Source organism: Euprymna scolopes, chromosome 41 (assembly GCF_053919585.1).
Source record: "Euprymna scolopes isolate OS-2025 chromosome 41, ASM5391958v1, whole genome shotgun sequence".
Classification (NCBI taxonomy): Eukaryota; Metazoa; Mollusca; class Cephalopoda; order Sepiida; family Sepiolidae; genus Euprymna; species Euprymna scolopes.
Window position 1 is genome coordinate 47601382 of NC_136522.1, and position 17010 is coordinate 47618391.

Consider the following 17010-nt stretch of genomic DNA (forward strand, 5'->3'; position numbering starts at 1 on the left):
CTATGACATGATGTGTTAATATGTGTGTGCATGTCTATGACATGATGTGTTAATATGTGTGTGCATGTCTATGACATTATGTGTTAATATGTGTGTGCATGTCTATGACATGATGTGTTAATATGTGTGTGCATGTCTATGACATGATGTGTTAATATGTGTGTGTATGTCTATGACATTATGTGTTAATATGTGTGTGCATGTCTATGACATGATGTGTTAATATGTGTGTGCATGTCTATGACATGATGTGTTAATATGTGTGTGCATGTCTATGACATGATGTGTTAATATGTGTGTGTATGTCTATGACATTATGTGTTAATATGTGTGTGTATGTCTATGACATGATGTGTCAATATGTGTGTGTATGTCTATGACATTATGTGTTAATATGTGTGTGCATGTCTATGACATGATGTGTTAATATGTGTGTGTATGTCTATGACATTATGTGTTAATATGTGTGTGCATGTCTATGACATGATGTGTTAATATGTGTGTGCATGTCTATGACATGATGTGTTAATATGTGTGTGCATGTCTATGACATGATGTGTTAATATGTGTGTGCATGTCTATGACATGATGTGTTAATATTTGTGTGTATGTCTATGACATGATGTGTTAATATGTCTGTGCATGTCTATGACATGATGTGTTAATATGTGTGTGCATGTCTATGACATGATGTGTTAATATGTGTGTGCATGTCTATGACATGATGTGTCAATATGAGTGTGTATGTCTATGACATTATGTGTTAATATGTGTGTGCATGTCTATGACATGATGTGTTAATATGTGTGTGTATGTCTATGACATTATGTGTTAATATGTGTGTGCATGTCTATGACATGATGTGTTAATATGTGTGTGCATGTCTATGACATGATGTGTTAATATGTGTGTGCATGTCTATGACATGATGTGTTAATATGTGTGTGTATGTCTATGACATGATGTGTTAATATGTCTGTGCATGTCTCTGAAATGATGTGTTAACATGTGTGTGCATATCTATAATATAATGTGTTAATATGTGTGTGCATGTCTATGACATGATTTGTCAATATGTGTGTGTATGTCTTTGACATGATGTGTTAATATGTGTGTGCATGTCTATGACATGATGTGTTAATATGTGTGTGTATGTCTGTGACATGATGTGTCAATATGTGTGTGTATGTCTATGACATAATGTGTTAATATGTTTGTGTATGTCTATGACATTATGGGTAATATGTGTGTGCGTGTCTATGACATGATGTGTTAATATGTGTGTATACCTATAACATGATGTGTTAATATGTGTGTGTATGTCTATGACATGATGTGTTAATATGTGTGTGTATGTCTATGACATGATGTGTTTATATGTGTGTATATGTCTATGAGATGATGTGTTAATATGTGTGTGCATGTCTATGATATGATGTGTTAATATGTGTGTCTATGTCTATGACATGATGTGTTTATATGTGTGTGTATGTCTTTAACATGATGTGTTAATATTTGTGTGTATGTCTATGACATGATGTGTTAATATGTGTGTGTATGTCTATGACATGATGTTTTAATATGTGTGTGCATGTCTATTATATGATATGTTAATATGTGTGTGCATGTCTATGACGTGATGTGTTAATATGTGTGTGCATGTCTATGACATGATGTGTCAATATGTGTGTGTATGTCTATGACATGATGTGTTAATATGTGTGTGCATGTCTATGACATGATGTGTCAATATGTGTGTGTATGTCTATGACATGATGTGTCAATATGTGTGTGCATTTCTATGACATCATGTGTTAATATGTGTGTGTATGTCTATGACATGATGTGTTAATATGTGTGTGTATGTCTATGACATGATGTGTTTATATGTGTGTGTATGTCTATGACATGATGTGGTTATATGTGTGTGTATGTCTATGACATGATTTGTTAATATGTGCGTGTATGTTTATGACATGATGTGTTAATATGTGTGTGCATGTCTATGACATGATGTGTTAATATGTGTGTGTATGTCTATGACATGATGTGTCACTATGTGTGTGTATGTCTATGACATGATGTGTTAATATGTGTGTGTATGTCTATAATATGATGTGTTAATATGTGTGTGCATGTCTATGACATGATGTGTCAATATCTGTGTGTATGTCTATGACATGATGTGTTAATATGTGTGCATGTCTATGACATGATGTGTCAATATGAGTGTGTATGTCTATGACATGATGTGTTAATATGTGTGTGCATGTCTATAACATGATGTGTTAATATGTGTGTGCATGTCTATGACATGATGTGTTAATATGTGTGTGCATGTCTATAACATGATGTGTTAATATGTGTGTGCATGTCTATAACATGATGTGTTAATATGTGTGTGTATGTCTATGACATGATGTGTTAATATGTGTGTGCATGTCTATAACATGATGTGTTTATATGTGTGTGTATGTCTTTGACATGATGTGTTTATATGTGTGTGTATTTCTATGACATGTGTTAATATGTGTGTATATGTCTATGACATGATGTGTTTATATGTGTGTGTATTTCTATGACATGTGTTAATATGTGTGTGTATGTCTATGACATGATGTGTCAATATGAGTGTGTATGTCTATGACGTGATGTGTTAATATGTGTGTGCATGTCTTTGACATGATGTGTTAATATGTGTGTGTATGTCTATTACATGATGTGTTAATATGTGTGTGTATGTCTATGACATGATGTGTTAATATGTGTGTGTATGTCTATGACATGACGTGGTAATATGTGTGTGTATGTCTATGAGATGATGTGTTAATATGTGTGTGCATGTCTATGAGATTATGTGTTAATATGTGTGTGTATGTTTATGACATGATGTGTCAATATGTGTGCGTATGTCTATGACATGATGTGTTAATATGTGTGTGTATGTCTATGACATGATGTGTTAATATGTGTGTGTATGTCTATGACATGATGTGTTAATATGTGTGTGTATGTCTATGAGATGATGTGTTAATATGTGTGTGCATGTCTATGAGATTATGTGTTAATATGTGTGTGTATGTCTATGACATGATGTGTTAATATGTGTGTGCATGTCTATGACATGATGTGTTAATATGTGTGTGTATGTTTATGACATGATGTGTCTATATGTGTGCGTATGTCTATGACATGATGTGTTAATATTTGTGTGTATGTCTATGACATGATGTGTTAAAATGTGTGTGTATGTCTATGACATGATGTGTTAATATGTGTGTGCATGTCTATCATATGATGTGTTAATATGTGTGCGCATGTCTATGACATGATGTGTTAATATGTGTGTGCATGTCTATTACATGATGTGTCAATATGTGTGCGTATGTCTATGACATGATGTGTTAATATGTGTGTGTATGTCTATGACATGATGTGTTAATATGTGTGTGTATGTTTATGACATGATGTGTTAATATGTGAGTGTATGTTTATGACATGATGTGTTAATGTGTGTGTGTATGTCTATGACATGACTTGTCAATATGTGTGTGTATATCTATGACATGATGTGTTAATATGTGTGTGTATGTTTATGACATGATGTGTTTATATCTGTGTGTATGTCTATGACATGGTGTGTCAATATGTGTGTGTATGTCTATGACATGATGTGTTAATATGTGTGTTTATGTTTATGACATGATTTGTTTATATGTGTGTGTATGTCTATTACATGATGTGTTAATATGTGTGTGCATGTCTATGACATGATGTGTCAATATGTGTGTGTATGTCTATGACATGATGTGTTAATATATGTGTGTACGTCTATGACATGATGTGTTAATATGTGTGTGTATGTCTATGACATGATGTGTTTATATGTGTGTGTATGTCTATTACATGATGTGTTTATATGTGTGTGTATGTCTATGACATGATGTGTTAATATGTGTGTATGTCTATGACATGATATGTTAATATGTGCGTGTATGTTTATGACATGATGTGTTAATATGTGTGTGTATGTCTATGACATGATGTGTTAATATGTGTGTGCATGTCTATGACATGATGTGTTAATATGTGTGTGTATGTCTATGACATGATGTGTTAATAGTTGTGTGTATGTCCAGGACATGATATGTTAATATGTGCGTGTATGTTTATGACAGGATGTGTTAATATGTGTGTGTATGTCTATGACATGATGTGTTAATATGTGTGTGTATGTCTATGACATGATGTGTCAATATGTTTGTGTATGTCTATGACATGATGTGTTAATATGTGTGTGTATGTCTATGACATGATGTGTTAATATGTGTGTGTATGTCTATGACATGATGTGTCAATATGTGTGTGTATGTCTATGACATGATGTGTTAATATGTTTGTGTATGTCTATGACATGATGTGTTAATATGTATGTGTATGTCTATGGCATGATGTGTTAATATGTGTGTGTATGTCTATTACATGATGTGTTAATATGTGTGTGTATGTTTATCACATGATGTGTTAATATGTGTGTGTATGTTTATGATATGATGTGTTAATATGTGTGTGTATGTCTATGAAATGTGTGTCAATACGTGCGTGTGTGTCTATGGCATGATGTGTCAATATGTGTGTGTATGTCTATGACATGTGTCAATATGTGTGTATGTCTATGACATGATGTGTCAATATGTGTGTGTACGTCTATATATGATGTGTTAATATGTGTGTGTATGTCTATGACATGATGTGTTAATATGTGTGTGTATGTCTATGACATGATGTGTTAATATGTGTGTGTATGTCTATGGCATGATGAGTCAATATTTATCAATGCCTGGAATCCATTCAAGAATATGGGTTAATGAGTATACAGTCGTCACTGAGACAACAGCGTAGTGATCGTTAGTGGTGGAAATTGAATAGAATGTGATTATTTCAAGGGCAGCTTGTTTACATTGGGCTTGGAAACGGCCATGTTGTAGTTAGCTTGAAAGCAGACCCGCTGTATAGAATTCCACAGGCAGACAGTTCTAGGAAAGAAGTGTTGTTCATGGAATTTTCATTTAGATTTAGACAAAGATAGAGAGTAGATAGCATCGAAAATGAGACTCTAGCAAAATCTAGTCCATCTGACACCCAAAGAATAAATAAATATTTAAAAATTTTAGATATTGTTCATCTGTGGCAATGCCAATAAAGTATATAACAACTTTGTGGGTGTTTCTTTTGTAGTTTATTTTTTACTTTTAGCTGGATATACAAACACTCATACACACAGATAACTGCTCTTTTTATAATAGATTAACTTTCTTAAAAACTAAACATCAGCGTCCAAGTGAATATATCCATTGATCATCAAGAGCTTTGATTCCTGATAATCCTGTTTATCAGTTTATAACTATCTGGATATGTGAAAGCGTTAAGGAATTCTGATCAACTTTCTTTTAATTCTTTTGCTTTTTTTTTTTTTTTTTTTTTTTTTTTTTACTTATAGTCATCCAAAGCAAATAAAATCTCCAATGAGGTATATGGATTACTGAGAATTAGGGGCCAGATTTATAAGCGACTCTCTAAACTTCTGCATGTTAGTAGAGCCAGAAAAACAGAGAGCAGGAGGGGGGATTATAAAAGCTAGCAGTTCAAGGAAAGAAATAAGTAGAAATAAATGAGTAGAAAGCCTTATGGCATCTGGGGACCTCCACATTTAAGGTATAGGTGTTAGCTGATTGTTGGTTTCGTTTTTATTTATGTTGAGGAAGTACCAGAAAAAACAATTTATCCGAGCACATTCCATTAAAGTATTTGCAAGGACAAGCACAGGCATGCAACGCTGTGGTGATGGGTCAAAGGTTGTACCTTGCTAGATAGTGTGGAATCTATTAGAGACTTTTTGGACCCCATCTAAGGAGCGGACTAGTCATTGGTGCGCCAGCTCAGATGTGAAAATAATAGTTCAGACGGATGATGACTTTGTAGAATGCTGATAAGTGTGAGAAGTTTTCTATCCAGGTAGAGGGATCCCATTTTCTTTGCAGCAGTCTTGGCAGTATCTTTTTCTTACATAGACATCACCACTTATCAAGATTAAGAGGCCACTCGAGGATAAGGGTTAAACAGTGTACAGTAGAAATTGGACAATATAGTAAATTGTTGGTAATGGAAATTCGGTAAATTTGTTAACAAGTGGAACGGCTCACCAAGAACTTGTTTACGTTAGACTTGAAGACAACCATATTGTAGTCAGCTGGAAAGCAGGAAAACAAAAGACAATTCCACAAGTGTGCAGTTCTAAGAAAGAAGCTTTGCTCATGGAATCTACGTTTAGGTTTAGGCACAGATAAAGAGTGGGGGGAATTATTGATAGTGTTTTCAGCTAGATGAGTGTTTCTTGTGAAAGTTTGGCGAGTCAATGCCTTTGTTCCAATTCATGTTCTCTGTGAATGTAAGGCTGAGAAGTTTGTTGAACTTATTTAATTTTTTAGTGGAGTTATATTGGTTAGTAATTTACTTTAATTATAATCCTCAGAGAATCTGTAGCATGGTCCCTGGCTTTGGTAAAGCCATTTTTGACAACAATAGCATCTTAGGGTATTGCAAGGAACTGCAACAACATTTCATATTAGCTGTCTATAAATGTTATGTTTTATAGTAAAAGAATAAAGTGAAGGACACACAAACACACACACTAGCAGTGAGACTCGACGTTGCCCAGGATTGAATGATGATCAATGAATGTTTCACACTCCCATATTTTTATTGCCATCGAAATTGCCATCGAAATTGGTGAAATCCCCCATTTTTCAATCAAATGGATTGATTGCCTTCTCTAGTTCAAGACTCATCGCAAGGTAGCTTCACATGTCTCCCTGCAGTACATTGTAGTCTACATTGCACTGTAAAGAACCTACTGTTTATTTTATAAAATTATTTTTTATATATACTGGCTTAAATTTGAGCTTAAAATGCAAAAGTCAAGTATTATGGCTCAGTTGTGCTCTGAACAGAAACATTCATTTAGAATGCGCCTCTGTCATGTCAAAGAACCTACTGTTGATTTTATATGTCTGGTGTTTCGGCTTGTGTAGTAATAAAACTTCTCAACTGCATTTGTGATGTTAGGTAGTGGAAGGTGTTAACTTTGATTAAAATCGCCTTTTCCTTCTTTCATCGGATTATTTCGATTATTCCAATACAAAACCTATCTAAGAATACTGCCAGACATATAAAGTATCTTTGTGTAAAATTTCATAGAAATCAGCCCAGTCATTTTCGAGCCCATAGGGAACTAACTCGACAACAAACACATATACACAGGCAAAGTTCCTTTTATATAATAGTAGATAGCTAGAGATATACAGGCATGCATATAAAAATGGAAATAAATGAAAGATTAAAAGAATGGAAGGGTCACCAGGTAGCAAGTGCTGTCTAAAGAAAACTTAATAAAAAGGAAACTTTATCGCAAAACATTTTTATACAAGAGATAAAAATATTAAAATTACTTTCAATCATAAAAACGTTCATAGTGCAAACACGTTCGCATAAAGAAACTTGGGTTAGTAGCCACAATTCAAAATGTTCATAGTGCAAATATGCATGTGCAAGTAATATATACATGTGAGTATTTGGCAGCGTGTCATTATGTGTACGTGTGTTGGTTTACCTTGTTCTCGTTAGTGTGCGTATCTTTGCAAACTTTCTGGATACACAATTCTTCCATATTGTTCTTCCTTTGCCAATCTTTCTATGGTTCGCCAAGGAAGCTCTACATTGCTGTAGATATGATAAGCCCAGCGTTTTGGCATTTAAGATCTTTTCCTGCGGAATTTTTATTTGAATGCGCAGTAGTGTTGGAATAATTAATCAGAATCAGGAATCATAAAATCGGAACTCTTTGGGGTATTGAAATCAGAAAAATTTGTGCCTATTTTCTGATACCAAAAACGATTCTAGTATTTTTTTCTTTGTTTTTGTTGAAAACTTAAATTTTCCATCGAATTTTTTAATGATAAAATATATTGATTTTAAATTAAATTAAAACCTGTAGATCACTTCCGTCTCAATATGTATCTTTTTATGTTTGCATGCATGTTTTTTTTATGATGAGTCGAATGAAAAAAATAAACAACAACTCTATGGTTAGATATTTAGAAGATATAAAGGAATCAGAATTGGAATCGGTAATTGTATCAGAATCGTGAAAAATTTTTTTTTTTTTTTTTATTACATTTTCACCCCAAACAAGGCAAATTGCCACTTTGGTGTAGGGGGCTACTATCAGGGGCAACAACTACTGGGGTACTATGTAGGGATTTGGGCAGCAAGGTGTCCGTTAACGTTACACTTGAACTTCTGCACGTCAGTACTGTTGGGGAAGCAGGGACCTGGAATGGAATTCCAGAGTCTAGCGGTTCTGGGGAAGAAACTATTGGAGTAAAAAGATCTTTTACATCTAGGGATCTCTACAGTGTGGGGGTGGGATTTAGCAGCCTGTCGGGTTTGTCGAGGGTGCTCACGTCGTGGGGGCAAAAGTGATTGCAGTTCGTCAGAGCATTCACCACTAAAATACTTGTAGAAAAGGCAGAGGGATGCAACATTTTGTCGATGGGACAGAGGCTGAAGCTTAGATGCCAGTTCAGGGCCTATCAGGTTTGCGACTCTCTTTTGAACCTTGTCAAGGAGCGAGAGACTAGTAGCAGATGCACCAGCCCAGATGTGGCAGCAATACTCCATACATGGGCGAATGGTGGCCTTATAGAGGTACAGGATACTTTCGGGTGTTAGTAGTTTTCTAGCACGGTAGAGAGAGCCCACCTTTCTTGCAGCGGCCCTGGCAATGCCTTCAATGTAATTGTTCCAACTCATGTTTCCTGTGAACGTTAGGCCAAGGAGTTTGAAAGATGTACTCTCAGATAAAGAGTCGTTGCCCATTGCTATGGGTGGTAGAGAGGGTTTCTTGTAATTATTGAAGGAAACTAGTTTAGTCTTGGCAGCATTTTTGAATCATCACTTAGGACATCTCTTCTGACGACATGACTAAACCAGGTCATTCTTCTTTTTCTGATAATCTTGATGATATCATTTCAAGATTTTTCTTTATTTTGGTTATCCTGCATTGATCCAGACTGGTTTTGCCAACCATTTTTCTCAGACATTTTTGAATACAAATTGTCTGCATTATTTGGATATTTTGTATTACTCTTCTCATCTTGAATGCCATTTTCACAATGTTTCAGCTGATGTAACCTCCAACCTTCTTCAGGTATATCTTGTCGCAGTTGTTAGAGTACTTAGAAAAAAATCAGTTGGAAGTGACTTTCTCCTGAGGGTTGACGGTTCAATTCTTAGTGTCGGTGACCTGAAAATACAATTGCGAATTACTTAGAACTTTTATTCCGTCATAGCTGACGGAATGAGAACATACAAACCTTGTGAAGTAAATAAAGGGTTCCGATTGAAATTCCATGCAGATTCCTGAGTTTGACAGAAATGTTCTTTAGTTTGATAAGATATACCTGAAGAAGTTGAGAGATTATATACTGGTCGAAACGTTTTGAAAATAACAAGATGAGAACAGTAATCCAAAGAATTCAAATAATATGAATAATCAATCCTCATCTAAAAATTCAGAACCGTAAAAGCCTGCAGTCATCCTCTGCTTTTAATGTCCAAATCTAAGAAGCATATGTAGTTATTTAGTAGTCACGTGACCTATATCGGTAGATGTGATGGAAAGCAAATCACTTGCCGTTTTAGATCCAATCAATATTCCATATTTTCCAATTCTGTTTTTGTATATTTTTTTTTTTTTTTGACTCCAAACAAAGAATATTGCTACTTGAAATGTAAGGGCCTACTATTTTGGATTGTGTTTAACAGAGGACTGTGGGGAATTGAGCCGCAAGATGTCTGTTCACATTACATTTAAACTTCAGCATCTTAATACAGTCTGGGAAACAGGAAACAGAGAGGAAATTCCAAAGTCTAGCAGTCCGAAAAAAAAAAAACTATTAGAGTAGAAGACTTTCCGGCATCTAAGGATCTCAAGAATAAAAGCGTGGAATTTTGTTGCTTGTCGGGTTAGTTGTGAGTATGTACGCCGAGGGGGCACAAGTGCTATGAGTTCATCAGAGTGCATTCCATTAAATTACAAGGTAGCTTCAATAAGTTTCCAGACGTTTTTTGTATGGGCATTTTTAATAGTACACACATGAAACTAGTCTCCTTCAAAGTAATCGCTTCTGGCTGCAAGGCACTTGCTATACCATTCCAACAACAACTGGAAAGCCCTGTGGAAGTGCTCTTGTGTGCGCGTGTCAATGACCCTCGTCACAACCTCTTTCATCTCCTCAATTGTCTCATAACGACAGCCTCTAAGGTTTTCTTTGAGCAAAAGTCACAGGAATAAGGTTTGGACTATAGAGAGGGTGAGGAATTGTCTTGATGCCCATCTTGGTCAAATAGTCTGTGACAAAGATGGAACACTCTTGGAAAAAACTTTGCGCAAATCTTTCGTATCTTCAGTTCCTCACGAATAATTGTGTGTACAGTTCCCACACTGACATTAAATTGTGCACTGATTGTCTCTATAGACACACGACGGCCATTGCTTATGAAATTCTTTATTTGGCCAATCAAAGCTAGAGTTCTGACTTCCTTACTCCTCTCACGGACCCCCTGCCTTCTTTGAATCTCATATGCCACTCAAAAACTGATGCTCGATTCATGCAAGATAGTCCAAAAGTAGCCCGAAGCATTCCATGTGTTTCTATGGCATTTTTTCCAAGTTTAAAACAGAATTTTATTGCACGTCGTTCTTCTAAAGTGTCCCTATGTCCAGATTGCATTTTTGAAATCCACCGTTTGTGACAATCAGGCTTTAGTAGGTTGTATTCCAATGCCTGCTGTAGCTGTTCATTTGAACCAGAAATCATAGAAATTGGTCAGTCATCTAATAAGATGTGTAGCAATGATATACTGTATTTTCAAAAGTCTATGATAATTTTAAATGCCCGTACAAAAAATAGTCTGGAAACTTATTGAAGGCACCTCGTACACCGAGCGCATATTTTTTTTCTTCTATTTTTGTACATAGTTTTATGAACTCAAGTTTTTTGTATACCTAAAGCACCAGAAACAGAACAAAACAACTTCACAGTCTGATATTTTCTGCAACAGATGTCCTCATTGTTGCAAGCTCGGTAATGTTATGGTTTCTTTTAAAAGCGGGGTATCGATGACATTAAAATATTCATTCAAATGTCATAGGCTCATTTTATAATTAAAAAGAAATAAAACAAAATGCGATACTCAATAACAATACCAACGAATAGCAATGAACTCGAACTACCTTGTTTACATGTACAAAAAAATTATTTTTATTTATGGCCGTAATTATTGGATATGGAGGTAGAGTATAGATTCTCTTTTTAGTCGCCCAGACCATTATGAAGGATAGCATTCATCGAGGTGTAATTAAAGCCCATATTTTTAGAGAATGTCCAGAAATATTTAGTACATATTTAATGAAGACAGTGTCGTGGTGCGTGGTGCTGGTGCGCTCACATCGTAGTTTATGTTTTGCCACGCCAGCCATTTTTTCATTTGGGAACAATTTCATATACACCGCCTGGTGGCAAATAACCGTTTTCTGAAGTCGAAGTGAGGTGAAGTAAATCTAATTTCAACTTTTTCTCCACAAAAATGTATAGCAGAAACTTTGATTCTGAGCTGAATCGAACATAAACACAACCAATTTACACGTGGAATTCTTTTGGTTGTATTCGATTCATCAGAGAGTTAATGATATTCATTTGTTTTCTCTCTAGGACCGGCGCGGGCGCGTTTTGTAACAATACCTTCTGGCCCCTGCGGGGGCTGAGCGTGAATCTCAAAGTGTAGTATCTGTTCCGGCAGATACTGCAAGCTATGACTAGCTATGACTAGCTATGACTAGCAAAGACCAGATGTGGGGGCAACCCCACATGTCTGACCTTTAACCAGCTCCCATTTCCCACCTCTCGGGAGCTGGTTCCCTTCCCCCCCCCCTTCACTCCTCACATTAAAAATTGGCCTTGTGCCTAATTTGCTCGGTGGGGGAGCAAATAAATACCATCTGTTCCGGCAGGTACCATATGTAGGGGTAACCCCACATATCTACATATCTGCTCTTGGTCAATGTAGGGGCAACCCTTCATACCAATTGTCACTATCCAGCTCCCCTACTCCCCGGGGAGTTGGTCCCCATTTCCCCTTCACTCCTCACATTAAAAACCGGCCCTGTGCCTAATTTTCTCGGTGGGGGAGCAAATAAATACCAACCCCACATATTAGACCTTGGTCAATGTAGGGGCAACCCTTCATACCAACAGTTACTATCCAGCTCCCATTTCCCACCTCTCGGAAGCTGGTAACCCCACATATCAGACCTTGGTCAATGTAGAGGCAACCCTTCATACCAATTGTCACTATCCAGCTCCCCTACTCCCCGGGGAGTTGGTCCCCATTTCCCCTTCACTCCTCACATTAAAAATCGGCCCTGTGCCTAATTTTCTCGGTGGGGGAGCAAATAAATACCAACCCCACATATCAGACCTTGGTCAATGTAGGGCCAACCCTTCATACCAATTGTCACTATCCAGCTCTCCTACTCCCCGGGGAGTTGGTCCCCATTTCCCCTTCACTCCTCACATTAAAAATCGGCCCTGTGCCTAATTTTCTCGGTGGGGGAGCAAATAAATACCAACCCCACATATTAGACCTTGGTCAATGTAGGGGCAACCCTTCATACCAACAGTTACTATCCAGCTCCCATTTCCCACCTCCCGGGAGCTGGTCCCCCCCCTTTCCCTCCCCCCTCCCTCTATCTCCACATTAAAAAACGGCCTTGTGCCTAATTTGCTCAGTGAGGAAGCAAATAAATACATACTACAAGCAAAGACCATATGTGGGGGTAACCCCACATATCAGACCTTGGTCAATGTAGGGGCAACCCTTCATACCAATTGTCACTATCCAGCTCCTCTACTCCCCGGGGAGTTGGTCCCCATTTCCCCTTCACTCCTCACATTAAAAATCGGCCCTGTGCCTAATTTTCTCGGTGGGGGAGCAAATAAATACCAACCCCACATATCAGACCTTGGTCAATGTAGGGGCAACCCTTCATACCAATTGTCATTATTCAGCTCCCATTTCTCACCCATCGGGAGCTGGTCCCCTTTTCCCTCCCCCCTCCCTCTCTCTCCACATTAAAAAACGGCCTTGTGCCTAATTTGTTCAGTGGGGAAGCAAATAAATACAACCCCACATATAAGACCATTGCTCTTGTAGCAATCAGTTATTGGTCAATGTAGGGGAAACCCTTCATACCAATGGTCACTATCCAGCTCCCTCTCGGGGGAACTGGTCCCCCTCCCTCTTCACTCTCCATGTTAAAAAACGGCCTTGTGCCTAATTTGCTGAGTGGGGAGGCAAATAAATACCGTCAGTTTCGGCCGGGGCTCAGCCCTGGCCAGGGGAGTAGGAGGAGGCTCCTGGAGCGGTGACTGACGCTACCAATCACGTCGACCGAATCCACCAGCGCCGAATGATTCCAGCAGTAGCAGCTGTCTCAGCTGTCTCAGCAGCAGTTCAAACAGCCCTTATCAAGGCAAAACAACAAGCCCTTATCAGGCCTAATAAGTTTTTTCACAAATGCGATTCACTACTGCTTGCTTCCTGAGACCCACCGGAAGCGAATTTCACTTCCAGTCTCCAATGCTCCCAGCTCGCTCCAGTGCCTCCAGCTTGCTCCTGTAGCTTCTCTGCACCTCGCCCCTCCTCCCTGCAACCTCGCTCCTCCGGCCTGCAACCTTGCTTGCACCTCACACCTCTGGTCTGCTACTTCGCTCGCACCTTGTTACTCCAGTCTGCAACCTTGCTTGCACCTGGCTCCCTACCAACCGTCCGTTCCTTAACACTGATCCTCCTTTCACAGTGTTGTCCGTTCCTTAACACTGACCCCCACGTTCTCAGTGTCGACCATTCCTCAACACTGATCCTCCATTCTCGGTGTCGTCTGTTCCTTAACACTTATCCTCAGTTCTCAGTGTCGTCCATTCCTGAACACTGACCCCCACGTTCTCAGTGTTGTACGTGCCTTAACACTGACCCCTACGTTCTCAGTGTTGTCCATTCCCGAACACTGACCCCTACATTCTCAGTGTTGTCCATTCCTGAACATTGATCCCCACGTTCTCAGTGTCATCCATGTCTTAACACTGACCCCTATGTTCTCAATGTCGACCGTTCCTTAACACTGACCCCTATGTTCTCAATGTCAACCGTTCCTTAACACTGACCCCTGGGTTCTCAGTGTCGTCCGTTCCTTAACACTGACCCCTGGGTTCTCAGTGTCCACCGTCCATTCTGGATCGCCCTGACGTCCAGCTGATCATCCCAGGCCCAGCGAGCACCCCTGAACCCTGCTACGTCTAGAGTACCTGTTCCAGACTTTAGATTCCAGGCGACCAGCATCCAGATCATACCATTTTTTGCTTCCTTTAAAAAAAATAAAAGGCGGACCTTCATCTTTAACCAAACAACCTGTGTCTGTCATTTTTCTTTGCCTTTTTGTTGTTTACTTTTTGCCTGTGTCTATCTTTTGTATCTTGTTATTTCTTGAATTGATTGTCCCTGGACGACCGGCCCTGCAACAACAATTCGAAATAAATCCTATGTCAGAATAAAAGAGAAAAACTCGAAAGAAAATTGTTCATGATTATTTGGCAAGACAGAAATTCCTGGTAAGGATAGTCGCCCAAGTGAGTTAATTCTGGGGCGCACAAAATCCATGGTAAAACCTTTTTATATCTTACGATGGAGCTAGGAACAAATAAAGAAAGTCACTAACTGATTTGTTTTTCCCACGAAACGGTATTTATAGTCGAGATTACAACATTCTCGAAAGTTCTAGACTGCTTACGGTATCCACACATGCACACACAAAGGCAAAAATTAGTCCACATAATATTTACACGGGCTTGAGAGACAACGCATTAAACACTACACTATTTGTTTTACATGAACGAAGCAGCATTCTTCTTAGAAATGGCGCCTTGAAAATAATTTTGATTATCTCCCTTTATCTTTTCAGACATATTGGATTCGTCTGTATGATGATAATTCACTACAAGTACGATTTTTTTTTTTGCATTTCTGATTTTTTTTTTTTTTTTTTTAACGTATTTCCAGGTACAAAACGTGAATATCGAAACTGCAGCTTGACCCCTCGGCCAGCGGTGAAAGGTCGTTTGCAAAGTGCTAGAGCGATTTTCTTGATGGAAGATTTGAAAGGTACTTTAGAAAAATGTAATGACCAGCAGGAAGTATTAAAGCACGCTTCACCTGGGGTTGTCGAGTTCCTGCGAGATTGGCTGAATCGCAATGAAAATCAGGTAAGCTGATAAAGAATTGAGCGCGGGGGGGGGGGGTATACATTAGTGTTGGGACGATTAATTGTAATGGGAAAAAATTTGTGCCTATTTTCAAATGCCGCAAACGATTCTTTCAATTATTTATTTATTTTTCTTTAAAATTAATTTTCCATTCCTGGTATTAATGATATTGATTTTAAACTAGAAAACTAAAATCTATAGATCACCCTCCACAAACGAACATACATGCACATATTCCACGGTTTTTATGGTAATCCGAAAATTAACTGAAAAGTCAAATAGTTAAATATTTGGAGATTTTAAAAACAATCAGAATCAGGAATTGCATCGGAATTGGGAATTTAAGACAGAATGGGTAATTGTGCACGTTTCGAATAAATACGTTGTAAAAATTATCTAAAAGAAAAAAACATTGTAGTGGTGATAAAATCAACAGTAGGTTCTTTGATAAGACAGGGGCGCATTCGGAATGAATGTTTCTGTTCAAAGCACAGCTGAACCATGATACTTGACGTTTGCATTTTAAACTTTAATTTCAGTCATTATATAAAAATAATTTTATAAAATCAACAATAGGTTCTCTCCAGTGCACTGTCAACTATAATCTATTGTGGACCAATTCACTACGGGGAGGCATGTGAAGCTTTTTTCCCGGTACACCACTGTGGGTTCCTAGCTAGAGCAGGCAATGATTTGATTGAAAAATTTGGCTATTTCACCAATTTTTATGACACTACAAGTATTGGAAGTGTGAAATATTCATCTAATCCGGACAACGTCAAGTCTCTCTGCTAGTATATATATATATATATATATATATATATATATATATATATATATAACTACTTCATTTACTCACATAAAATTAATATACGAAAGTATAGATTTATGAGTAAACTATTAAAAGAAAACAATGCTCATTGTACTGTAGATATATAATATGCATATATATATATATATATATATATATATGTGTGTGTGTGTGTGTGTGTGTGTGTGTGTGTGTGTGTGTGTGTGTGTGTACTTTTTAGAGGTAGAGAACTTTGAATTAAAATAAATAACAAAAAACATCTTTATTATACAAACATGTGGTTTATTCCAAAGATTAATTTTTGGCATTTATAATTTAAATACAGCTTGAGCAATTGGCCTCCACGGCGCACGTTTATATGGTCCAATTTTCACAAACTGTACGCATTAAATTAGGCTGTATTTTGGCAATAACACGTCGAATGTTATTTTCCAAGTGGTCTATTATGTCGGGTTTATCAGCATAAGCATAGAACTTTACCCAATGAAAATAATCAAATGAGGTTAAATTACGCAAACACAGTTGATAGGTCCATTTCATAAATTTATTCTTTTATCAAATGTTTTTCTCAGTAAATTGATCTAGAATGTGCTGTGTGGCATGTGGCTCTGGTCTGCTGAAACCACATTATGAATTGCCAAACCAATTTGAACTGATAATCGATAGCTACCAAATCTGCGAATAAAGTAAATAAAGTTGTCAATTTAAAGTTTGCAGCCCCTGAAAACACACACACACACACACACACACACACACACA

General features: G+C 37.5%; 1 protein-coding gene and 1 long non-coding RNA gene across 13 annotated transcripts in view; one reads left to right on the plus strand and one right to left on the minus strand.

Annotated features, from left to right (window-relative positions):
• The window catches only part of LOC145266513 (liprin-beta-1-like), an 840289-nt gene that overhangs the window by 152673 nt on the left and 670606 nt on the right, over positions 1-17010 (plus strand). For all 10 annotated transcript variants that reach the window (XM_080122251.1, XM_080122249.1, XM_080122253.1 and 7 more), the window contains exon 3: positions 15238-15440. In XM_080122251.1, coding sequence (XP_079978377.1) covers positions 15238-15440 — 203 coding nt within the window. The remainder of the gene's footprint in view (positions 1-15237; positions 15441-17010) is intronic.
• Positions 16519-17010, minus strand: part of LOC145266516 (uncharacterized) — a 292036-nt gene continuing 291544 nt past the window's right edge. For all 3 annotated transcript variants that reach the window (XR_013864727.1, XR_013864728.1, XR_013864729.1), the window contains exon 3: positions 16519-16926. This is a non-coding gene — a long non-coding RNA (uncharacterized LOC145266516). The remainder of the gene's footprint in view (positions 16927-17010) is intronic.